The 26,004-nt window shown below is 39.6% G+C and overlaps 2 protein-coding genes across 7 annotated transcripts in view; one reads left to right on the forward strand and one right to left on the reverse strand.

Moving 5' to 3' along the window:
• Window positions 1-26,004, reverse strand: part of LOC119511523 (zinc finger protein 271) — a 309,072-nt gene that overhangs the window by 175,669 nt on the left and 107,399 nt on the right. The window contains exons 1-2 of one of the 6 annotated variants that reach the window (XR_005212197.1): window positions 10,641-10,795; window positions 10,104-10,212 (exon numbers count right to left, since the gene is read on the reverse strand). The exons of 4 other annotated variants lie outside the window; for them this stretch is intronic. The gene's annotated coding sequence lies outside the window, so the exon portion shown is untranslated. Of the gene's footprint in view, window positions 1-10,103; window positions 10,447-10,640; window positions 10,796-26,004 lie in introns of those variants that run through there. One more of the 6 variants, XR_005212196.1, reaches the window with a different exon arrangement.
• Window positions 11,272-18,407, forward strand: ZNF396 (zinc finger protein 396). Its single transcript, XM_037806010.1, is given in 3 exon segments — window positions 11,272-13,295; window positions 13,618-13,761; window positions 16,069-18,407. Coding segments are annotated over 3 exon segments (1,002 nt in total). The 5' UTR covers window positions 11,272-12,877; the 3' UTR covers window positions 16,509-18,407.

Below are 26,004 nucleotides of genomic sequence, written 5' to 3' on the forward strand. Positions count from 1 at the left end.
TTGAAAATGGTATCTTTTTCTTGAGTGTCTCTTCAGTTTGTTCATTTCTAGCATATAGAAACATTACTGACTTAAGTGCATTAATCTTGTATCCCACTACTTTGCTAAATTTGTTTATTAGCTCTAGTAGCTGTATTGTCGATTTCTCAGGGTTTTCTAGATATAAGATCATATCATCTGCAAACAATGACAGTTTTACTTCTTCTTTTCCAATTTGGATGCCTTTTATTTCTTTGTCTTGCCGGATTGCCCTGGCTAGCACTTCCAGCACAATGTTGAATAACAGTGGTGATAGCGGGCATCCTTGTCTTGTTCCTGATCTTAGAGGGAAGGCTTTCAGTCTCTCACCATTGAGTACTATGCTGGCTGTGGGTTTTTCATATATGCTCTTTATCATGTTGAGGAAGTTTCCTTCAATTCCTACCTTTTGAAGTGTTTTTATCATAAACGGTTGTTGGATTTTGTCAAATGCTTTTTCAGCATCTATTGAGATGATCAATTGATTTTTCCCTTTTGACTTGTTAATGTGTTGTAATACATTGATTGATTTTCTTATGTTGAACTATCCTTGCATGCCTGGAATGAACCCCACTTGGTCATGGTGTATGATTTTTTTAATGTGTCTTTGGATTCGATTTGCAAGTATTTTGTTGAGGATTTTTGCATCTATATTTATTAGGGAGATTGGCCGGTAGTTTTCCTTTTTTGTAGCATCTTTGCCTGGTTTTGGTATTAGATTGATGTTAGCTTCATAAAATGAGTTAGGTAGTGTTCCATTTTCTTCAATGTTTTGAAAGAGTTTGAGTAAGATTGGTGTCAGTTCTTTCTGGAAAGTTTGGTAGAATTCCCCTGTGAAGCCACCTGGCCCTGGGCATTTATTTGTGGGAAGATTTTTGATGACTGATTGGATCTCTTTGCTTGTGATGGGTTGCTTGAGGTCTTCTATTTCTTCTCTGGTCAGTCTACGTTGTTCATATGTTTCCACGAAATTGTCCATTTCTTCTACATTATTCAGTTTGTTGCCATACAGTTGTTCATAATAACCTCTTATAATTTTTTAAATTTCTTCAGGATCTGCAGTTATGTCACCTTTTTCATTCATTATTTTGTTTATATGGGTCTTCTCTCTTTTTGATTTTGTCAGTCTAGCTAGGGGCTTGTCAATCTTGTTGATCTTCTCAAAGAACCAACTTTTGGTAATATTTATCCTCTCTCTTGTTTTTTTGTTCTCTATGTCATTTATTTCTGATTTAATCCTTGTTATTTCTTTTCTTCTACTTGGTTTAGGATTGGTTTGCTGTTCATTTTCTAGCTTCTTCAGTTGATCCATTAGGTCTTTGATTTTGGCTCTTTCTTCCTTTTTAATATATGCGTTTAGTGCTATAAATTTCCCCCTCAGCACTGCTTTTGCTGCATCCCATAGGTTTTGGTATGTTGTGTTCTCATTTTCATTCGTCTCTATTTATTTAGCAATTTCTCTTGCTATTTCTTCGTTAACCCACTGATTGTTTAGGAGTGTGGTGTTTAATCTCCAGGTATTTGTGAATTTTCTAAGTCTCTCATGGTTATTGACTTCTAATTGTATTCCATTGTTGTCAGAGAATGTGCTTTGAATAATTTCGATCTTTTTAAATTTATTGAGGCTTGTTTTATGTCCCAGCATATGATCTATTCTGGAGAAAGTTCCATGAGCACTAGAAAAGTATGTGTATCCTGGTGATTTGGGATGTAATGTCCTGTATATGTCTGTTAAATCTAATTCATTTATCAGGTTGTTTAGGTTTTCAATTTCCTTATTGGTCTTCTGTCTGGTTGATCTATCTATAGGAGAGAGTGATGTGTTGAAGTCTCCCACAATTATTGTGGAAACATCAATTGCTTCCTTTAGTTTTGCCAGTGTTTCTCTCATGTATTTCCTGGCACCTTGATTGGGTGCATAGACCTTTACGATTGTTATTTCTTCTTGTTGAATTGCCCCTTTTATTAGTATGTAGTGGCCTTCTTTGTCTCTCAAAAAATCCCTGCATTTAAAGTCTATTTTATCTGAGATTAATATTGCTACACCTGCTTTCTTTTGGCTGTAGCTTGCATGAAATATTTTTTCCATCCTTTCACTTTCAGTTTCTTTGTGTCCCTGTGTCTAAGATGAGTCTCTTGTATGCAACATATTGATGGTTCATTTTTTTTGATCCATTCTGTGAATCTATATCTTTTAATTGGGGAGTTTAATCCATTTACATTCAACGTTATAACCATGAAGGCATTTCTTGAATCAGCCATCTTATCCTTTGGTTTATGTTTGTCATAATTTTCCCCTCTCTCTATTAATATCCTTTATTGTACCCATACCGAATCTCTTTAGTACTGAACCTTTCTCCAAGTCTCTCTGTCCTTTCTTTGTTTCTCTGTCTGTAGGGCTCCCTTTAGTATCTCCAGTAGGGCAGGTCTCTTGTTAGCAAATTCTCTCAGCATTTCTTTGTCTGTGAAAAATTTAAGCTCTCCCTCAAATTTGAAGGAGAGTTTTGCTGGATAAAGTATTCTTGGCTGGAAATTTTTCTCACTCAGAATTTTAAATATATCGTGGCACTGCTCCTTGCCTCCATGGTGGCTGCTGAGTAGTCACTACTTAGTCTTATGCTGTTTCCTTTGTATGTGGTGAATTGCTTTTCTCTTGCTGCTTTCAGAACTTGCTCCTTCTCTTCCGTGTTTGACAGTGTGATCAGAATATGTCTCGGAGTGGGTTTATTTGGATTTATTCTATTTGGAGTTCGCTGAGCATTTACGATTTGTGTATTTATGTTGTTTAGAAGATTTGGGAAGTTTTCTCCAACAATTTCTTTGAATACTCTTCCTAGACCTTTACCCTTTTCTTCCCCTTCTGGAACACCAATGAGTCTTATATTCAGACGTTTCATATTATCTATCATATCCCCGAGGTCCATTTCGATTTTTTCAATTTTTTTCCCCATTCTTTCTTTTATGCTTTCATTTTCCATTCTGTCATCTTCCAGGTCACTGATTCGTTGTTCAACTTCCTCTAGTCTTGTACTATGAGTGTCCAGAATCTTTTTAATTTGGTCAACAGTTTCTTTAATTTCCATAAGATCATCCATTTTTTTATTTAGTCTTGCCATGTCTTCTTTATGCTCTTCTAGGGTCTTCTTGATTTCCTTTGTCTCCCGTACTATGGTCTCATTGTTCATCTTTAGTTCTTTGAGTAGATGCTCTAGGTGCTGTGTCTCTTCTGGTCTTTTGATTTGGGTGCTTGGGCTTGGGTTATCCATATCGTCTGGTTTTTTCATATGCTTTATAATTTTCTGTTGTTTTTGGCCTCGTGGCATTTGCTGAACTTGATAGGGTTCTTTTAGGATGTGTAGACCAATTGAAGTCCTTATCTCTAATTTATCAGATCTACAGCTTCGTGGAGTACATTTTCTCTAACTAACCAGCAGGTGGCATCCACGAGCCACCTGTTCTCCACAAGCCAGTTCTCCCCTGCTTAGCCTTTTTGGTGAGTGGGGGAGTGAGTCTTGTGGGGTCCAATTGGTGTACCAAGCTTGCGTGTGTAGTTGGTGTTGTCCGCCCTGTATATGGGGCATGTTTCTGGGCAGTCGGGGGGGGGGTGGCTCTAACAATCAAATCTCCCTGGTGATCCTAGAGTTTTAAAGCTGCTGCAATAGTCTAATCCTTCAGTTCAGTCCTGCCACAGTTTGTCTCTGCCACTGACCCACAAGTCCTTGGTATTGGCGTATGGCTCCTGAGACTTGCAAGTGGGCCCCTCTTCCAGGCTGTGCACCCCGGGTCCTCTGTTGAGGGATGACTGTGCTATGTCACAGGTGAGTGCCATTCCCCCAGGACAGTTCTGGGCTGCTGGGCTGTGTAGGGAGGCTCCCAGTCTGCTGAAATGATGACTGAATGGGGCTTTGTTAATTTACACTGCTCCACCTTCCCAACTCTGGGACAATCAGCTGAGGTTGCAGGGAAGGCTAATGTCCAAGCCCAGTTTTGTGGTGTGTGCCTGTTATTTGAAGCTTTGAAGGACTTCCGTCACACTGGGTTGTCTGGGGCAGCTCTGGGCTATGGGGCTGGCGATGGGCAGGAGTGTTTCCTGTCCACCAGGATGATGGCTGTGAGTGGACACCTCCCTTTTCTTGGGAAGTTGTGGTGTTTAGTGAATTTTCTCAGCCACTGGATTATTGCCTTTTTTCTCAGAGCTCTCTTAGTTCTGCTCTTGTCTTGACCTGCCCAAATTGCAAGTCTTTGAAGCTTTCTGTATTGGGCTTCTTAGAGTAATTGTTTTAGAAAAAGAAAAAAGGATTAAAAAAAAGGGCCCTCCTCAGAGATCTAATGGGCTATTGAAATGCTAAGAGACAAAGCAATTAGGGCCATTAAGGAAAGGTCCACAGGGCAGAGAGATCAGCTTTTCTTCGGGATTTGCATATGAGCCTCAGGGCCTGAGCTCTGCCCTTCCCCTTTCTATGTTCACCAGAACTCCAAAAATCCTCCACTTTTATTTTGGAGTTTTTAATGTTGTTTTTTTCTGTGCCTGTCTCCTCTCTGCTGGGCTGGCTGCTCTCAGATTCTCTGGTGTCTGGTCTCAGTCTATCTATGGTTGGAGTTTGGATCAGTAGAATGAGTTTCTGATAAGGGCTGCCACTGCAGTTCTCCTTTCTCCTTCCCGGAGCTGACAGCCCCTCCTCCCACGGGACTGAGCCTGGCAGGGAGGGGTGCGGGTCCCCCGGCCACAAAAACTTACAGATTTCGCTGATCTCAGCAGTTCCACGTTTTCATGAGTGTTGTACGAAGTATGCCCAAAGTCAGATTGCTCTGTGGTGTCCAGTCCACGCATTTCCTGGCTTTCTACCTACTTTCCTGGAGGAGTAACTAAAACATACAGCTCACCAGTCCGCCATCTTGCCCCGCCTCCCAGCTTTGATTTTTGATGATTGTATGAGTATATAGTTTTTACCTTGTGACTGTATGATTGTAAAAACCTTGTGACTGATACCGCTTTATCCAGTCTATGGTTAGATGAGTAATATAATAAAGACATGCATGAGGACAAATATAGAATATAGGATACATAGAGATAGATAGAAGCTAGAGAAGAGGGAGCAGTTACCTAATATGTACAGAGCTGTTAAAATGTTGAACTTAAATGTATGGGAATGAATACATGTGATGGTGGCTCATTATTGGGATTATAAGAAATAGTAAAGTATTATAGGTGCATTTTGATTGAAAGTTGTTTAAAGCCATGTATGTTAATAAGTTCTTGCATGAACAACTACAAATGTAAAAAAAAATAATAGAGGGGTATATGGAAAAAACATAGCTATTACAAACCACGGAATATTGGCAACAGTAATATTTTAATATTCTTTCATCAACAGTAACAAATGTACTACACCTATACTATGGGTCAACAATGGGGGGGGCTAAGGAGTAGGAGAGGATTTGGGTTTTATTATTTTATTTTTATTTCTGTTCTGGAGTAATGAAAATGTTCTAAAATCAATCATGGGGATATATGAACAACTATATTATAATACTGTGAGCCAGTGATTGTATACTTTGGATGGTTTGTGTGGTATGTGAATATATCTCAAGAAAATTGGGGGAAATAAACCTATGAAAAAAAAAATGAACCATAATGACTTTGTTAGATCTCTGCTTTGTATTCAGCCCGATGTGGTTCAGTAGTGTGAGACACCTGTGCAATGAAAAGTTTCTTACTTTCATTCTTTTCTTCTGATCCCTTCCAGGTGCAAAGTAACTAGCCTCACCTTTTCCAGGACAGCAGGTAGGGTACTTACTGATATAAGGAAGTGCTGGACAAATGTGTGCAAGGGACAACTGACTCTAGGTCTCAGGGGGTGGTGGGAGTAATAGCTGGTGCTGCTGGCCCTGTCAGCCCTTGGTGTATCAACAGGATGGCCCATGGCTCAGGTTGTGGCCTGTGAGCTGTATGTAGCCATTATGTTCCACTTCAGCTCCTTGGGGAATGTGGGAAATCAGTTTCAGGGTTTGTCAAGAATGTGTGGGAAACAGCAGCTGAAGAGTCCTGTCATAGAGCCTATGGGAGTAGTCAGGTTTTGTCATTAATTATATAGTAAAACCTATAATCATGTATTTGATTGTTTGGTAATGTTTTTAAATTTTTCAACAAATCCTTTCAGCTACAATGAGCTCAAAATAAACTATATGCGTAAGGAAAAATTGAGTACTGAGTCTCTGGCTCTCAGGAAAATTGAGAATAACCATGTAACTTGACAAAGTGTTTATCGACATCTACCAGCTACCATGGAGGTAATCATACGAAAACCAGAATATACAAACCTGCTGATGAAGCATCAACATCTACTTCAAAATTAGAAGGTATTTTGAGAATAATGTGTCCAAAGAAGCTAATATAACACATACAGCTTTTACATAGCTTTCTGTGAAGCATGACTTTTGATCTACATAAAATGATAGTTCTTCTAATTTAATTTCATATAAAAAGTAAAATAATAGTTATTAATGAATTCACTTCATTAGCCAAAGAACTTATCAGTAAAATCAGATTCTTCAAATAGAAAATTCGTTCCAAAATAGTTTGAATTTTTTTTCAATCCAATTGATTTTTCTTCAATCCAATTGAATAAAAAAATACTTCAGCATGGCAGCACTTTCATGAATTGCAAATGAAAAGTTCTTGAAGGAAATTTAAAATGCTACTCCAGTAAACACACAAATGAAAGCTTTTGGAGTTCATTCTGTTGAATGCAAAACATCTGACACTGAATGCAACTGTAAATTCAGTTTATAACTCAGTATTGAAGATAACATTATTTGTGGTGATAATATGAATGCAAATTTTGGTGAAGTACAGCATGATGGTAAAAACAATGTTCGCAATAAATCTATAGAGAAGAAATATACTTGGAGTTAGTTGTGCACATTTAACCCATAATTATGTCCAGAAAAGGTGTGATAATTCACTGAAATCACTATTTTAGGTTAAATGAACTACAAAATTTTCCATGCAATGGATCTTGAATAAAAAATACTTCAGCATGGCAGCACTTCTGTCAACTGGATTTTAGAAATACTGAACCTTTGAAGTATTACTTTATAAATCCACCTAAATATCCCAGGTTAGTATTAAACTTCTGTAAACAAGTCTCCTAAATTTTTGTTGCATTTTTTCAATATTAACTGGAAATCTTTAATCAAAGCATTCAATAAAAAGAGTGGCAAAAGTTTAGTATTCACTTTATTGTGTTTCATAGATATTGCATTCTTTTACAAATTGAAGGTTGGTGGCAACTCTGCATCAAAACAAAGCTACCAGCATCATTTTTCCAACAGCATGTCCTCAGTTCATGTCTCCGTGTCACCTTTTGGTAATTCTTGCAATATTTCAAACTTTTTTATTATTATTATATCTGTAATCAGTGATCTTTGATGTAACTATTGTAATTGTTTTCAGGTGCCACAAATCACACCATATAAGAAGACAAACATAATCAATAAATGTGTGTGTTGTGACTGCTCCACCCACCAGCCTTTCCCATCTCTCTCCCTCTCCTTGGGCCTCAGTCCTCCCTATTCCCTGAGACACAATATCAAAATTGGGCCAATTACTATAACAACCCTACAATGGCCTCTAAGTGTTCAAGTGAAAGAAAGAGTCCCATGTCTCTCACTTTAAATCAAAAGCTAGAAATGATTAAGTTTAGTGAGGAAGGCATGTAGAAAGTCAAGGTAAGTCAAAAGCCACAATAGGCCAAAAGCTGGGCTTCTTGTGCCAATTAGCCAAGTTGTGAATTGCAAATGAAAAGTTCTTGAAGGAAATTTAAAATGCTACTCCAGTAAACACACAAATGATAAGAAAGCCAAACAGCCTTACTGCTGATACGGAGAAAGTTTTAGAGGTCTGGATAGAAGATAAAACCAGACACAACATTCCTTTAACCTAAAGCCTAATCCAGAGCAAGGCCCTAACTCTCTTCAATTCTATGAAGGCTGAGAGAGGTAAGAAAGCTTCAGAAGAAAAGTTTGAAGCTAGCAGAGATTGGCTCATGAGATTTAAGGATAGAAGCCATATCCATACCAAAGAAGGGCAAGGTGAAGCAGAAAGTGCTGATGTAGAAGCTGCAGCAAATTTACAGAAAACCTAGCTAAGATAATTGATGAACGTGTCTACACTAAACAACAGATTTTCAGTGTGGATGAAACAGCCTTCTATTGGAAGGCTGGATGATGTCATCAGGGACTTTCACAGCTAGAGAGGAGAAGTCAATACCTGGCTTTGAAGCTTCCAAGGATAGGCTGACTCTCTTGTTAGGGGCTAATGCAGCTGGTGACTTTAAGTTGAAGCCAATGCTCACACTTTCCACTCTGAAAATCCTAGAGCCCTTAAGAATTAAGCTCAGTCTACTTTGCCTGTGCTCTATAAATGGAACAACAAAGCCTAGATAATGACAATTCTGTTAACAACATGGTTTACTGAATATTCTAAGCCCAGTGTTGAGACCTACTGCTCAGAAACAAAGTTCCCTTTCAAAATGATTGCTCACTGACAATGCAACTGGCCACCCAGGAACTCTGACAGAGATGTAAAATGAGATGAATGTTTTCAGGCCTGCTAACACAACATCCATTCTGCAGCCCATGGATCAAGGAGTCACTTCGACTTTCAAGTCTTATTATTTAAGAAATAAATTTCATTGGACTATAGCTGGTATAGATAGTGATTCCTCTGATGGACCTGGACAAAGGCAATTGAAAACCTTCTGGAAAGGATTCACCATTCTAGATGCCATTAAGAACATTCATGATTTATGGGAGGAGATCAAAATATCAACATGAACAGGAGTTTGGAAGACATGGATTCCAACCCTCATGGATGACTTTGAGGGGTTCAAGACTTCAGTAGAGGAAGTAACTGCAGATGTGGTGGCAATAGCAAGAGGATTAGAATTAGAAGTGGAGTCTGAAGAGGTGACTGAATTTCTGCATTTCATAATAAAACTTTAACAGAAGAAGAGTTGCTTCTTTGGTGATGAGCAAAGAAAGCAGTTCCTTGAGATTGAATCTACTCCTGGTGAAGATGCTATGAATATTGTTGATATGACAACAAAGATTTAGAATATTACATAAACTTAGTTGATAAAGCAGCAAGCAGCAAGGTTTGAGATGATTGACTCCAATTTTGAAAGAAGTTCTACTGTGGGTAAAATGCTGTCAAACAGCATTATATGCTATGGAGAAATCTTCAGTGAAAGGGAGAGACAGTCAATATGGCAAACTTCATTTTTGTCTTATTTTGAGAAATTGCCACAGCCACCCCAGCCTTCAGCAACAACCACCCTGATCACATTGAGGCACGACCCTCCACCAGCAAAAGGATTATGAGTCATTGAAGGCTCAGGTGATGGTTAGCATTTTTTACAAACAAAGTCTCTTTAAATTAAGGTATGTACATTGTTTTTTAGACATAATACTATTGCACACTCAATAGATAACAGTATAAACATAATATTTATATGCACTGAGAAACCAAAAAATTCATGTGATTTGCTTTATCATGGTGGGTCTGGAACACAACATGCAATATCTCTGAGGTATGCCTATAGTAGATACTCACTCTATGTAGTCCTTGTTCCCACTTCTTTCCACTCTACTCCCAAACATTTAAAAGAAAACAAACAAACAAAACCCTTAATGTCAAAGTTCTACAATCGAGGTTTTACATTTGCTCCTTTTTCTGGTCTGGTACAGACTGAGTAAACCAGTGTTCTCTCTCATCACTTCTGACTCAATAGTAAAATCATCCTTTTTTTTTTTCTTTTTGTCATACAACTGTTTTTTGTTTTGTTTTATGTTGATTAATCAGCAAGTGCTTTGCAAGCACCTCTACCTCCCTGTCTAACCCCCACTTCTCTCTACATTTTCAAGGAATCACTAAGGAAAGTGGGTGAAGAAGGCCAACACGTGGGAGCTGTGGCCTTGTAGCTCGTTTAGCCTCAACCGTATTTTTCAATTGTATTTAGGATTATCTGAAGAAATATATAGTATATATTGGTGCTAAAATATGTGTGTAAAAGGGATCTTACCTTTTAAAGAGACGTTATGTTTTCCTGTGAAAAGCAGGGGGTGGCGGTGTCAAAACGGATCCTCAATAAGTCATTTCCCGGAGCGTTAATTTTCCCCAGTAGCAGATGACTTTAGAGGAAAGATGTACTTTGTGGTAGAAAGCTTAGGGCCCTCCCCTTGGGCAAATCACAGAACTTTTGGGTTTATTTTCTGTAATATTGGAATAACTTTACTGGGTTAACGAAAAGGTAAATGAAACAATGTAGGAAAAACACCATGAGAGTAAAAACATTAGTCTATCTGAATGGCGAGACAGAGCACCTGGACTCTCATCCGAGAGGTTTGTTTCCGTTCGCCCCTCTCCTCTTCCGGGAGCCTGGCGTGGGGGTGGGAATCTTAAGGCCCCGGCGCTCGTCTCCGTGGCAACCATGCCCTTTTCCCGGGCCCCACCCCCACCCCCACCCCCACCCCCACCCCACGGCGAGGACCGGGAGCAGCTTCCTGCCGGGTGTTTCGTCCGGCTTCTCCCGGACAGCGCGGGGTTGTCCTTCCATTACCGGAGGTGAGAATCGACGCACTATCAAGGCCCCTAAGGCCGTGGAGGCGAAGCGTGTCGGAGACGGGTGGCCACGGATCTCAGCGCCACCTCGCGCGGGCCGTCGCCGTCCCTCTCCCCCCTCTCTTCGCGCGCTCGCGCTCCCCTCCGCATCCTCCTCCCGTTGCCCTCCGACGCTGAACCCCCTCTCAGCGTCGCGCAGCGACTCCCTGCTGGCCCGCGTCGTCCGCGCACCCCCCGCCCCCAGTGTCATTCCTCAGCGCCACCACGCGTCCCCCGCCCCAATGAATCTCTCATCCCTTCTCCCTCTCCCCGCTGAACCCCTCCCCGACCCCCACCACGGCTTCGCGGAGGCTGTGCGGGGCCCGGGAGGGGCGCCGCTCAGTGGGGCGCGGGCCCGGGCACCCAGGCGGCGTCTGGGGACCGTCGGACGTCAGACCTCCCACAGCCGGCTCGCAAGAGGCGGCAGTGAGCGTCGTCCCCCTCTGGAAACGCTCCCGCCTCCGAGAAACCGTGTTCGTTACAGGCCATTGAAGCGTGTTGGGGTTTGGGTCCCCCGTTTGTCATTTAGAGCCTAAGGCAATTTGGGACCATGTACAGATTCTGCTTTTGGTGCTGAAAAGGTAGAGTGCGTTCTTGCGGCCACTTTCTCTCTTATGACTTCCAGAGGGCTTTAGGGTTCCTTGACTGTAAAGCTCTCTGACAGCTCCAAATCCTACGGGCCTCGACCCTTCCCACCTTGCTACTTGTTCCTACACTGTCGCGGCCCCAGGCTCGTGTGGCCGCTTCCTTTTCTGCGCTGGGATTCTGTGCAGGGTCGCAGCACCCTGGATAAGTGTACACGGCCGGGATTCAGACCAGCCCCGCCACCTTGCCCGTGGTCACCTTATCTGACCTTCCTGTGTCAGGTTCCTCATTCACAAAATAGGGATAAAAATGACCTCATTGCAGCTTTTGTGAGGATTAAATGAGCTTGTATTTATTAAGTTGCTTAGAACAGTGCCTGGCACATATCATTTGCATCATAGCACATCACTGTATAAAGTTGCATCCCTCCCCTGATAGGCTATTAGCTTTATGAAACCGCAGGTTTAGTCCAGGTCACTGCTCTATCTTCAGGGCCTAGAACAGCACTTGGTGAAGGGGGTTGGGGGTGGGGGATCACAAATTTCTGAAGAAGAAAAATAAGGTAGAACATATGATTTTATAATAAGCCATTATTTGCTGAACCTGTAGAAAACATTATCACATACCTACTGCATAATTTTAAAAATTTGATTAATTATTGCTGATACATACACTATATCGGTACTAAGAAAAGTATCTTCTCACCCTCCAAGCTAATAATTCTTGGGGAAATTGTTGCCTTCATACTTCACCATGTTGCTGGTGGCATTGGGAATTGATAGTCTTTTTGGCAATTTATTTGATAATACACAGCAAGACAGAATTTGCCACTTTTCTTTGACCCCTGTAAGCAGAAGTCTTGGGGTATACGTGAAAGAAATGATTTGAAAGGAGAAAAATAGTTTATTCATAAAGATGTGCCTCCCAGCATTACATTTATAATAGTAAAAATTCAGAAAGATAAGTAAAATAGATGTTATGGACTGGAAGTAGAAATGATATGAAAATACATTAAGATGGAGGAATATACAATTGCTTTTTCTTTTGAATGGTTCCTTTAATATTGAAGTAAAGGTTATTTTATACAATTAGTAAAAGCTGAAAAAAATCCACACAAAAATACTTCTATGAGACTTTTTTTTTTTTAGAACTCTTTGCAGCAGGCTAGATAAAATTAATCAACTACTTTGATTAATAGAATTAATCAAAATTAATTCTGCTCCAGAATTGGCTTTTTACAGGCTTCTCTTACTTCTACTCTCTGGAAGCTTTTATGTGATCCTGGCTGATCTCTTATTGTAATTTTTAATCAGCCTTCTGGGCATGGTTTTCAAAATAAATTGGGAATTACTTATGTATGTGAATTAATCCATTTTAACTCTTTGATTCTTTTAGAGAAGTATTCAGTTAAAGCATGGTATATTTTAAGACAAAGGGCAGTACATTCTATAATGTCTTATGTTTCTATTTTTAGTTTTATGGTTGTTCTAAGAAGTATTTATTTGTCTTTGTCTCCACTTGTTTCTTTAATCATTTTGACGAGTGTCGATAAAGCCAGCTTTACATCCTTAAAGATTAAAGCCTAGCTGTCCTGAGCTATTCCAAGTCAAAATGTCTGCAAAATTGGGAAAGTCATCAACACTTCTTCCACAAACTTCAGGAGAGCCAGACAGGATTCTGATAGTGAAGATGGAAGAGGAAGAGCAGGCCTGTGATCGGGACTCCAACCTCCACTGGAGCAGCTGCTACAGCCCAGAAACCTTCCGCCAGCAATTCAGGCAGTTTGGCTACCAGGATTCATGTGGGCCCCGGGAGGCCCTGAGCCGGCTCCGGGAACTGTGTCAGCTCTGGCTGAGGCCAGAGGTGCACACCAAAGAGCAGATCCTGGAGCTGCTGGTTCTGGAGCAGTTCCTGGCCATCCTGCCTGAGGAGTTGCAGGCCTGGGTGCAGAAGCATCGACCAGAGAATGGAGAGGAAGCTGTGACTGTGCTGGAGAATGTGGAGAGAGAGAGCTTGATGGACCAGCCAAGCAGGTAAGAAGGGCATCTGTGGGAATGAATGACCAGGCTGAGTCAGGGACACTAGCACTGGCACTAGCACTAGCACTAGCACTGAGGATAGAGCTATCAAATTGAGGATAGAGCTATCAAATTGTGTTCCCATTCAGTACACCTGGATATGTAGGGTGGCAAATGCATTCACAGGTGTCCCAGAAAATAGAATGTATGTAGCTCTACTTCTTCCCACCCTCTGCCTGTGTCCCAGGATATTTTCTACATTGTTTTTTCTCTGTTTTGTCCTCAAGTCCCAACATGATTCCCTTAGTCCCAGTAATGCCTAATTATTTCCAGGTCTTATTTTCTGAACAAAGAGAGCACGGTTTTGCAGAGATGCTGCACCTCAGGGAATATCTCAGGGGTCACCAAGCAGCCGACTCAAGCCCATCAAGAAGCAGCAGCAGTGGGCATCCTGGGAGCTCCACTCAAGACAAAATGGTAAGGGGCAGAATTCACATCACAGTGGAAGACGAAGGTGGCCTATCTGCCCACCGCACACATCTCGGCTGCTTTTTGAGTAAGAGGTCTCAAACCTTCCCTCCCATCTTCTCCTCACTGCAATAACTTCTACTATTATTTGTTCCACCAAATGAACACTCTCAGGATTTTCTGTTCTTTTTCTTTCTCATAATTTTTTTTAACAATCCTTGGACTTTTAAATCCTTGGTATCATCTCCATTAGAGTTTTCAAATATTGTTTTAAGCCACCTACCTTTTTCTTAAGTGAAATCTTACTTGAAGTTCCAATATATAAAATAGATGAAAACACAGCTCCTGTGGCCATAGAAGGAGCAAGCAGGCCCAGCCCACAAGCTCTCAACTCAGCCTCATCCCCACCTCTTTTACTTTCAGGCAGCCCTGAGACCCTTCTGTGGGACTCCAAGATATGCAGTTTAAAGGCCACTGAAGTACACCATCACTTCCTGTGTAACTTCTTACTCAGCTGCTGCTGGGATTCTAGTATCAAAATCACCCCTGTTGCTACCAAGATCACTTTTCTCTCTTGTAGTACTTTGAATACGTTTCTTTACTCCTTCACATCTTAAACTTATCTCCATTACTCTTTGCATTACTTTTTTTCAAAAGCACTAAAAAATTTCTGGCACAGCAATCTGTTCTTCCATTGTAGTACTAAATAAATAAAAGCTATGGGGAAAAAACAAAGCAGACTAAAGGGGGATAGACAGGGTGGGGACAGGGTCTTATGTAGAGTGGTGGAGAAAGCTTCTCTGAGGAAGTGACATGTGAGCAGAGACCATCCTTCTAGATGATCGTGGGATAAAATGGGAGCCCGAGATAAAAGGGAAAACCCCAGTAGAAGGATGTCCTCCTCTCCCCTCACCACTACTTCTATATTCCAGAGGTGGCTGATCAGCTGAGCAAGGTTAGAGTTTTTCCAAGGGAACTGATAAGAAACAACAGGTAAAACAAAACAAAACAACAACAATAACTTACAGAGATATTTAGAAAACAGATGTCTCATCCTCATTCAAATTCCTGATTCCAAGAGACTTGACTGCCACCACTTAACACTTCCAGGCTAGAAATTGTCTTGGCTCAACAGGGAGAAAAGTGAAAGTCTTTTTCCACTCCATCAGGATAGAGAGGGAAACCATCTCAGCTTCAGCGCTTTTTTTTTCCAAGCATAATATACTTTTTAATTAGAACAACGTGTAAATGACAGAATGTCCCCACCGTGCACACATGGTGGCCACAGAACAAGCATCAAATTCATTCTGTCCAAGGAAGGGGGCTGCTGATTACAAGAGTAATCAGCCTCAAAGCCAGGTCAGATAAAGATACCCCCATCATTTACAGTCATCCCCAGCCAAGTCACGTGTACAACCATGCCTAAAACTGCTACATTTCCTTTTACAGACTCATTTTAAACTGCTGTCTTTCAACAGCCTAAGTTAAAATGCTACATGAGGATTACAAAGTGATTCATTCAGTTAATACATACAAATTAAGTTGGCATATTCACATCCAAGTTAGCAGCTGTGTTGGAGCTTCAGGACATCAACAGCCTGAACCCAAAATCCCTCTGCGTCTAATGCCTCACCGCATCTGCAACGATTCAAATGGCTGCAGTTCAAAAACAGCCATGTACATTTTGTCATAGACATTAAACGTGACCCAACCAGTACTATAAAATAGATACATGATTAGAGGTTTTCCTTAGATGGGTACTCTGTGCTACCCTTGATCATTTGAGGCATCAGTTATCCTAGTCTATAATCCTCTCTCGTTATGCCTAACTTGTATTTTCTGACCCCATTTTCCATATTCCTTTTCAACCCCTTGGCTTTCTCTGGACCCCTTCTTTGCTTAATTATGCATTCATTTATCATTAAGTTTTTGTTTTGTTTATTGATACTAGCACTAAATCTTGCTTATTATTATCTACTGCCACATTTGACTCCTCTCCTTCCATTTGCTTCTCTGCTTCTTTGGTAATTCCTCATCTTTTTCTCAGTTTGACATATCTCGCTCCTACCACTCACTACTCTACCTTTTCCACAGAGCTTTGCATTTTTATAATTGACAGTCTCCTCAGTATATAACCTTTCTCTTCGCCTTATGCTCATTTCAGTATTTCCTAGTTAACCATCTCCATCCTCCACATGTGATGCTCTTTTTCAAACATGCTAGCTAACAATCCATGTGCATTTAATTTGTATCACTCCTATTCCCCTTTCTTTCTGATCAGGGTGTTGGTAATATTTGCTTTTCTGTTTATTTCAGAGGAAAACACCAAAACTATAAATGTGGAATCAGCTTTAAGGAGGAAGAGTTCTTCAGGCATAGAACTGCATTCTGATGTTTCCAACACTCTTCAGAGTTTCACATATAAAAGAACCTATGAACAAAATGGCAGGTTTGAAAGAAGACAGAGAAACCCCTCGCAGAAGAAACAACACAAGTGTGATGAATGTGGCAAAATTTTTAGTCAGAGCTCAGCCCTTATTCTACATCAGAGAATCCACAGTGGGGAGAAACCGTATGTGTGTGAAGAATGTGCAAAGGCCTTTAGCCAAAGTGCAATCCTTATTCAGCATCGAAGAACCCACACCAGAGAAAAACCCTACAAGTGTCATGAATGTGGGAAGACCTTCAGTCAGAGCTCCAATCTTTTCAGACATAAGAAAAGACACACTAGGGAAAAGGTCCCATTAGTGTCATGAGGGAATCAAAGCATTTACTCAGATCTTTTTACAACAGGGAAAAAGACACGAGGCACAAACACTCCTTCAGTATAAATCAGTTTTAGTGGGCGCCAGTTTCATATCAAGGTTCATAAAAGCCACTAGGGGAAAATGTAGAATATTTTACGTATATGGCCATTGTTTGCTTTTCTGCTTATTAATACAGTGTCAATTCAGATGTTTGAAATTCTACCTTAATTCAGATTTCCTTCCCCAAGCAGCCCATGACAAGACATTCTTGGACATGTTTTCTATTTTCATTACTAACATAAGTAATGTATTAGAATAGTCTTTGTTTTTTTCCTGTTGAGAAGGAATGTGTGAGTTACCCAATATAAAAATTGATATATTCCTGCATATCATGACTTGAGCATTAGGATTCTAAAGAATTATTTACTTTCCTGTATTTGTCTTCTGTTACCAGATTCCAAATATGGGAATAGGATTGTGGAGAGCCCCCCCCCAAAAAAATATATATATATATGTACCTCAAGACCTAGGCTGAAATGTCCAGGGTCATTGTTAGGAGGTGGGTGAGTAAAGGGACTTAATCTTTTGTAAAAGCTCACAAGAACCTACAAACTGTTGATGATACTAAGTAAATTATCTGTGTAGGGAAAAAATAATCTCTTTTAAAATGTAATTTGGAAAGAACTCAATGAAATCTTCAACATGATTTATGACTTCAGGGAGAGGTCTAAACTTAAGGAATGTCTTATAATAAACAGGGCTGATCACTGGATGCTTATATAGGTTAGTGATCATCTTAATATAAAGAAAGAAAGGGAGATGAAGAACCTGACTGTCCAAATAAGACTGACAGAACATAAATATCAACAAGTGCAATGCATGATGGAGAAGCGCACCACTTCTGGGAAAGGAAGCCCTCAGTAGCCAACGACTGTCCCTCAGTGTTCTTTGTGTCCCCTTTTCTGGCATAAGTCAGCTGTGAATGTCTTGAGCATCATAAGAGCCTTTTTAAGAGTGTTGTATATATTTAGTAACATGAATTTCTAGATAAGCCATCAGAAAATGAAACACTGGATTTTGTTGCTCTTGTACAAATGAGGAAATCACTAAAATTCAATTTAAAAGTCTACCACAGTCTCTTACATGTTGAATCTAACCATTATAGTTTATAAGCTTAAAAGACAACAGTTTTAGAGTATCTTATTTGTCCTAACATCTATAGGGTATGAGGAACAAGAAGTTTTACCCATATTTAATTCAATCACATTCTCCATTTAAAAATAATATGACTGATTTGTGTATTATTAAAATTATCCTGACAGTATACAACCTAATGTTCCTTTTCCAGGGATTCTTGATAAAACTACGTAATAAATTACAGTAATACACTTCGTGTTTCCCAAGATGCTACAGTTACTAAATATGGAGGAAAACATCAGAAGTGAAGGTCCTTGGAAGGAGAAGGGAAGGAGAGGCTCATAGTGAAATTTGCCTGATTGGGATCCTCATAAGTGCAGACATTTCATTCTCAGAAAATACAACCTCATCTAGTGCTTAGAGTAACTCCAGAAATGAATGTGGGATTGATGTGTTCTGGTTAGTTTGTTGATAATATAAGATAATAGGGGGAGAAGTGATTGCAGATTTTGAATACGGAATTTTCTGATAGTGATTGACTGCATTGTAGCTCTAGTGAATATGATTATAAATTGGATTTTGGGTTTTTTCAGTTATTATGAATGTGGGAGTCTTTATTTGGCCTCATTCTCTTTGTAATTAAAGAGACAAGCCATCCACTAAAGCAACAAATGCCTCAGAGATATGTACACTGTAAATTAACTGTTTAATTATGGAAAGACAAAGTTTCTTAGGTACAATGTGAATAAAAATGACAGACTCTAAATCAGGTATTCTGAGGCAAGTGTCTTTCTTTGGTTGGTGCTACCATAAACTTCGTAAGGTTGCCTTCTCTTCATTGTAAATAACCTGAACTTCTTCACTGGAAGGAGGTATGAATCTCCTCTAAGTACAAATTGGGGTATAAATCTTTAAAAGGGTGTTGCTGTTTGTTTGAGTTATCTAGCACTTCCAACATTCTCCTAACGAGTTGAAGATGCTAGTTTATCCAAAAGGAGTTACTATTTATGGTTTGACTTTGCCTGACTTTGATAAAAATTGGTATGATAAAAATCAGTATTAGCACCCCACTTAGATTAATTTCCAATGAACTTGGTCTTCTTTTGTGCATTTCACTTCATCTGGGCCTTCAGTATTACCTAATAATCCTATGTTCCCTCTTTATCTCCCCCATTCCCTTCAGAGACCAGAGATGTTTGCCACATCCTCAGACCTTTCTGTGTTAGTTAGGAATACTTTCAACCTTTGGTAGCTTAAAAAACAGATGCTTACAACCAGAAATCTGGAAGGTGGGTTGCTGCTAGCTCTCAATCAGCAGCTGGACAATGACTGATCTGACTGGCATCTCTGCCCTTCTTTTGGCTTTTTTCTCATTCATACTTGTTTTCTTAGATTTGCAAGACAGTTGTCCCAGCTCCAGGAACTAGATCTGGGGACGAGTCAGGAAGAATGAGGAATTGGGCACCATCCATGCCTGTCTCCTTTATCAGGAAAAGCAAAAGCTCTCAAAGAAACTCCAGCAAAAATCTGTTTATGTCCCCTTACTGCAAGAGGGTCTGGAAAAGCAAGTGTTTTCAACCTCTAGAGTGGAAAGCCACACGACAGAAGGGGATTGGGAACAACTGCTGGCTCAAAAACAGTGTTCACCCTACTACCCCTTTGCCATCTTCCTCTTCTATGGGCAGATGATTGTGATTTTGCCTCCTGTATTACAGGAAAAGAAAAGAAAAAAAAAAAAAAGAATTACAACCTGCTGCCACGAAATGTGCTAATTTATCAGCATCCTCCTCACCCATCATTTCCTCTCTCCCTCCTCTCGATAAAAGAGGGGTCTCCTCTCTGATTCCTCACCATTCCTTCCCACCTCTGAGGGACCTTAACAATCATTAGTTATTCCCCCTCTTTGCTATTTCTTTGCCCTTTCAGTATTTAAATACACTAATGCAAGCCACCATCCAACCTTATATTCTTCCAGCATATCCATGCAAAATTTAGGTTGGTAGCTAATCCTTGGGTGAGGGGGAGCAAATGGCCTCTAACTTTGCCCTTTTCATTTGTGTTCCTCTCTTCAACCTGAGTGATCTTTCTAAAGCCCAAATTTGGTCCTGTCCCTCTTTTAAAACATAGTTTTCCCACTATTTTTAATATTAAGTCAAAACTCCTTAACAAGCCTATTGAGGCTCTTCATGATCTGATCACAGCTTACCTCTACAGCTTTATCTCTTGCCATTGTCATTTTTCACTACGCTACAGCCATTCTGAATTATCAGACATAACTTTCCTGCCTCTGAGACTCTGCATGTGTTCCTTTTCCCCATTATACTCTTATCCAGCTACTCTGCTTTAACTCCTGTGTATTCTTCAGGTCTTAGGAAGAAAAAGACCTAAAGATGAAGTCTTAGAAGCAATTTCTTCCAGTAAGTCATCCCTAGCACCCTGAGAGTAAGATGGGAACCACCATTACACCTTCCTGTTGTTGATTCCAGAGCAACTTGTTCTTACTCCTGGCAATATATTTATCACATGAAATACAATATTTTGAAAATATTAAACTGCAAATGTGGCCCTAAGGAAGGGCAAGAGGATAAAAGACACCTTAGGAAGAAAGGAGTCATGAGGTAGCAAAATGAAAAATAAAAAAGACCACCTGCCCTGGGAACAGTGAGACAAAAATAGGGTGAGACAAAGGGTATCCTTTTACCTCTGTGCCCCAACCCTGATAAAAATTCTGGAGGGGGTTTGCGAGAAGCAAAGAAGCAGAGAAAGCTGTGCCCACTTGCCATTGAGTATATTAGGAGGGCAATTGCTGAGCAGGCTGCTCCAACACTGGACTCTTGTAATAAAGGCAGTGCAGTGTTAGGCAGAGAGCCTGAATTGGTACTCCTGGTCCTCTATCAGCTAATATGTGGCTTGGAAGATACACAGCAGCTCTCCATACCCAGTGGGCACCTTGGAAAATAGTTGTACCAGTTGGACAGCTGGGTAGGTGTGCAGAGTAACCATGTGGATGGATCCTGTAGCTAAAAACTGAAGGACCCATCAGGCCCATGGTCAGCAGTGAGTCTCAGTCAAACCCAAGAGGGGATCTATATAGCTCTTCCTAGAAACAAAGTAGAGTCAAATCACCAAAGAAGGGATACTGGCCCCAATCTAGCCAAAAGAAAAGATGATTTGTTGCTGCATGTTTGATGAACAAGCACCAGAGCAGACCAGCTGCCCAGAACAGAAACCAGAGAAGATCAAAAGGACAGCAAGCCCAACTAAGACCTACTCCACAGCACTATCCCACCACAAGGGAATATAAGCTTCCCTTCTCCAAACATCCAGATGGCAGAAAAGAGGACAAGGAGAAATAGGCATCATAGGGAATTGAGCTTAAAATGGACTAAATAATTTAATTTCACTCGTCCAACACCCGCCTACCCAATGAGATAGGGATTCAAGAAACAAAAATACATTGATTATAAAAAATAAGCTACATTTATCTTTGAATATTTAAGAAATGATGTGATACTTCTTACCCTATTAAATGGACACTCTATATACTTCTGATTTGACCCCAGTGGTTTACACTTCTTGAGAGAATGACCTGCCACATTCATGATTGTTTCCCAAGTGTTCTAGTTTGCTAGTGCTGCCAGAATGCGAAACACCAGAGATGGACTGCCTTTTATAAAGGGGATTTATTTGGTTACACAGTTACACTCTTAAGGCCATAAAGTGTCCAAGGTAATACGTCAGCAATTGGGTACCTTCACTGAAGGATGGCCAATGGTGTCCGGTAAACCTCTGTTAGCTGGGAAGGCACGTGACTGGTGTCTGCTCCGAAGTTCTGGGTTCAAAATGGCTTTCTCCCAGGATGTTCCTCTCTAAGCTGCAGTTCCTCAAAAATGTCCCTCTTTGTTGCTCTTGGAGTATTTGTCCTCTCTTAGCTTCTCCAGAGCAAAAGTCTGCTTTCAATGGCCATCTTCAAACTGTCTATCATCTGCAGATGCTCTCTCAGCTCCTGTGCGTTCTTCAAAGTGTCCCTCTTGGCTGTAGCTCCTCTTCAAAATGTCACTCTCAGCTGCACTGAGTGCCTTCTGTTTGTCAGCTCATTTATATGGCTCCAGTGATTTAATTTAGACCCACTCTGAATGGGTGGGGTAACACCTCCATGGAAATTATCCAACCAGAGTCATCACCCACAGTTGGGTGGGGCGCATTCCACAGAAACACTCAAAGAATTACAATCTAATCAACAGTGATACTCTGCCCACACAAGATTACATCAAAGATAATGGCGTTTTGGGGAATATAATACATTCAAACTGGCACACCAAGCATCTGGCAAAATTAATGGCTGATAATGAAATGCAGCTTGTTAAAAAGCAGTGGATTTGAGAGATAAAATCCAGGCAAATGCTTGATGAAAGGATTGATTGAAGGTGAGCCTGAAAAATGTTCTCTTTGCTACTAATATTGAAGACAGGCAATGATGAGACTACAGGAGGAGCCCTGAAAGAAGATTCAAATAGACTATAATAGGCCACAACCTTGAATGTCCTGTATTATTAAAATTACTGATGATTTCCATAGTAGATTCTAAGTATTTTCTTTATAAAGCTGAATTAATTACTTTATTGATTTTTGAAATTTTACCCAATTGAGTTGTATCTTATTGTCTGGGTCTCTTAATCTTAACTGGGTTAAATTTAGCTGAGATTAACTGGCTTGTCTTCAACTAAAAGGTCATTTTTATTCAACAGCTACAGACACATTGAGAGACAGATATCATAAAGTATGGAAATTAATCTTAACTGGGTTAAATTTAGCTGAGATTAACTGGCTTGCCTTCAATTAAAAGGTCATTTTTATTCAAAGGCTACAGATGCATTGAGAGATTACATCAAGTATGGAGATCTCATGTCAGGGCTAATGAGCAACCAGTTAGACATCTGCTATATTTTCCTACACAATTTTCCTGACTCCATTCTATTGTTGCAGAAGAAGTTGTCAGGATTTTAGTCAGAATAACTCCAGGTGGACTTGTCATTAAGGCTGCATCAGAACTAGATTGGCCTGTTAAGCTTTGCTTTTTTTTTCCATTGGCGAATTTATGGGTTTACACAACAATCATGCATAAAATACAGGATTCGCATACACCATTCCAACACCAACACTTTGCATTGGTGTGGAACTTTTGTTACTATTGATGATAGCATGTTTTTATTATGGTACTATTAATCAAAATCCGTGGTTTAACTTAGGGTTGCATGTTTGTGCACTGTAGCTCCATGGATTTTTTAAAAATAATTATTCTGTTACCATATATACAATCTAACATTTCCCCTTATAATCGTATTTAGATACATATTTCAATGCAGTAAATTGCATTCACTGCATTTCATTCAATGTTGGGCTACCATCACCACCATCCATTACCAAAACATTTGCATCATTCCAAATAAGAAATCTGTACACTTGAAGCCTTAACGTTCCATTCTCTATCCCACCCCATCCCCTGGTAACCTATATTCTAGATTCTGACTCTATGAGTTTGCTTATTCAAATTGTTTCAAATCAGCGAGATCATACAATATTTGTCTATTTTTGTCTGACTCATTTCACTCAACAAGATGTCTTCAAGGTTCATCCATGGTGTTGCATGTATCAGGACTTCATTCCTTTATATGGCTGAATAATATTCCATTGTATGTATATGCCACACTTTATTCATTCACTCATTGGCTGATGGACACTTGGGTTGCTTCCATCTTCTGGCAATTGTGAATAATGCCGCTACAAACATCAATGTGCAAATATCTGCCCAAGTCCCTGCTTTCAGTTCTTTTGGGTATATCCGTAGTACTGGGATTGCCAGGTAACATGGTAGTTCTATACTTAGCTTTCCAATGAACTGCCAAACGGTTTTCCACAGTGGCTGCACCATTTTACCTCGCCACCAGCAATGAATGAGTGTTCCCTTTTCTCTTCATTAGCGCTCCAATATTTGTTATTTTCTGTTTTTCTTTTTTTAATTAGCAGCCATTCTAAGGGGTGTGAAATGGTATCATGGTTTTGATTTGCATTTCCCTGATGGCTAGTGATGTTGAGTATTTTCACATGTGCTTTCTGGCATTAGTATATCTTATTTAGAGAGCTGTCTATTCAAGTCTTTTGCCCATTTGTAAATTGGGTTGTTTGGTTTTTTGTTGATTAAGTTGAAGGATTTCTTCATATGTTCTGGATATTAATCCTCTATTGGATATGTGGTTTCCAAATATTTTCTCCCATTGTGTAGGCTGTCATTTTATTTTCATGATAAAGTCCTTTGAGGAACAAAAGTTCTTAATTTTGATGAGGTCCCATGAATCTATTTTTCCTTTTGTTATTTGTGCTTTGTGTGTAAAGTCTAGGAAACCATTGCCTAACACAAGGTCCTGAAGATTCTTCCCTGTGTTTCTTCTAGGAGTTTGATAGTTCTAGCTCTTATAAAATGTTCTTCGATCATTTTGAATTGATTTTTGTATATGGTGTGAGGTAGGGATCCTCCTTTTTTTGTATGAGTGGCAAATGGAGATCCAGTTTTCCTAGCATCATTTGTTGGAGAGACTGTTATTTCCCAGTTGAGTGGTCTTTACCACTTGTCAAAAATCAGTTGGCCATAATGTGATGGTTGATTTCTGAGCTCTCAATTCTACTCCATTGGTCTATATATCTGTCCTTGTGCTAGTACCATGCTGTTCTGATTACTACAGCTTTGTAATAAATGTTAAGATTGGGAAGTGTGAGTCCTCCAACTTCATTCTTCTTTTGCAAGATGGCTTTAGCTATTGGGGCCCTTTCTGTATAAATTTGATGAATTAGCTTCTCCATTTCTGCAAAGAAGGTTGTTGGAATTTTTATTGGAATTGTGTTGAATCTATAAATTTCCTTGGGCAGTATTGACATATTAACAATATTTAGTCTTCCAATCCATGAACACAGAATGTCCCTCCATTTATTTAGGACTTCTTTGATTTCTTTCAGCAATGTTTTGTAGTTTTTTGTGTATAAGTCCTGTATGTCCTTGGTCACATTTCTTCCTAGAAATTTGATTCTTTTAGTTGCTAAGGTGAATGGAATTTTTTTATTTTATCTTCCAATTATTCATGGTTTGTATATGAAAACACAATTGATTTTTGGGTGAAAATATTGTACCCCACCACTTTGGTGAATTCATTTATTAGCCCTAGGAGCTTTGTTTTGGATTTTTCAGGATTTTCTGTATATAGGTCATATCATCTGCAAATAGGGAAAATTTTACGTCTTCCTTTCCAATATCAATGACTTTTATTTCTTTTCCTTGCCTCACTGCTCTGGCAAGAACTTCTATTACAATGTTGAATAACAGTGGTGACAGTGGGCATCCTTTTCTTATTCCTGATCTCAGAGGAAAAGCTTTCACTTTTTCACCATTAAGTAGGATTTTAGCTGTTGGCTTTTCATATATGCCCTTTATCATGTTGAGGAAGTTTCCTTCTCTTCCTAGTGTTGGTAGTTTTACCAGGAATGGGTACTATATTTTGTCAAATGCCTTTTCTGCATCAATGAGATGATCAGGTGAGTTATTCTCTTCATTCTGTTAATGTGGTATATTACATTAATTGATTTTCTTATGTTGAACCAACCTTTCATATCAGGGATAAAGCCCACTTGATCATAGTGTGTAATTCTTTTAAGATGCTGTTGGATTTGGTTTGCTAGAATACTGTTGAATATTTTTGCATTTGTATTCATAAGAGATATTGGCTGTAGTTTTCTTGTGGTAAATTTATCTGGCTTTGGTATGAGGGTGATGTTGGCCTCATAGAATGACTTAGGCAGAGTTCCCTCTCTTCAATTTTTGGAAGAATTTGAGCAAAATTGTAGTTAAGTCTTCTTGGAATGTTTGGTAGAATTCCCCTGTGAAGCCATCTGGTCCTGGTCTTTTCTCTGTTGGGAAATTTTTTATTACCACTTAAATCATTTTACTAGTAATTGGTTTGCTGGAATCTTCTACTTCTTCTTGAGTCAACGTGTGTGTGTGTGTGTTTTTTTTTTAAGAATTTGTCCATTTCATCTGCTTTATCTAATTTAGTTGTTCGTAGTCCTTTTTGTCCATAACTTAGTGGTTTATAGTCTTTTATTTCATTGGGGTGGGTAGTAATGCCCTCCCTTTCATTTCTGATTTTTGTTATTTGTATCCTCTTTTCTTCTTTGTCAATCTCACTGAAGGTTTGTCAACTTTATTGATCTTTTCAAAGAACCAACTTTTGGTTTTGTTGAGTTTTTCTCTCTTTTTGTTTCCTATATCAATTATCGCCACTCTAATTATTATTTCCTTTCTTCTGCTGGCTTTGGGTTT

The sequence above is a fragment of the Choloepus didactylus genome, chromosome 16, assembly GCF_015220235.1.
Source record: "Choloepus didactylus isolate mChoDid1 chromosome 16, mChoDid1.pri, whole genome shotgun sequence".
Taxonomy (NCBI): Eukaryota; Metazoa; Chordata; class Mammalia; order Pilosa; family Megalonychidae; genus Choloepus; species Choloepus didactylus.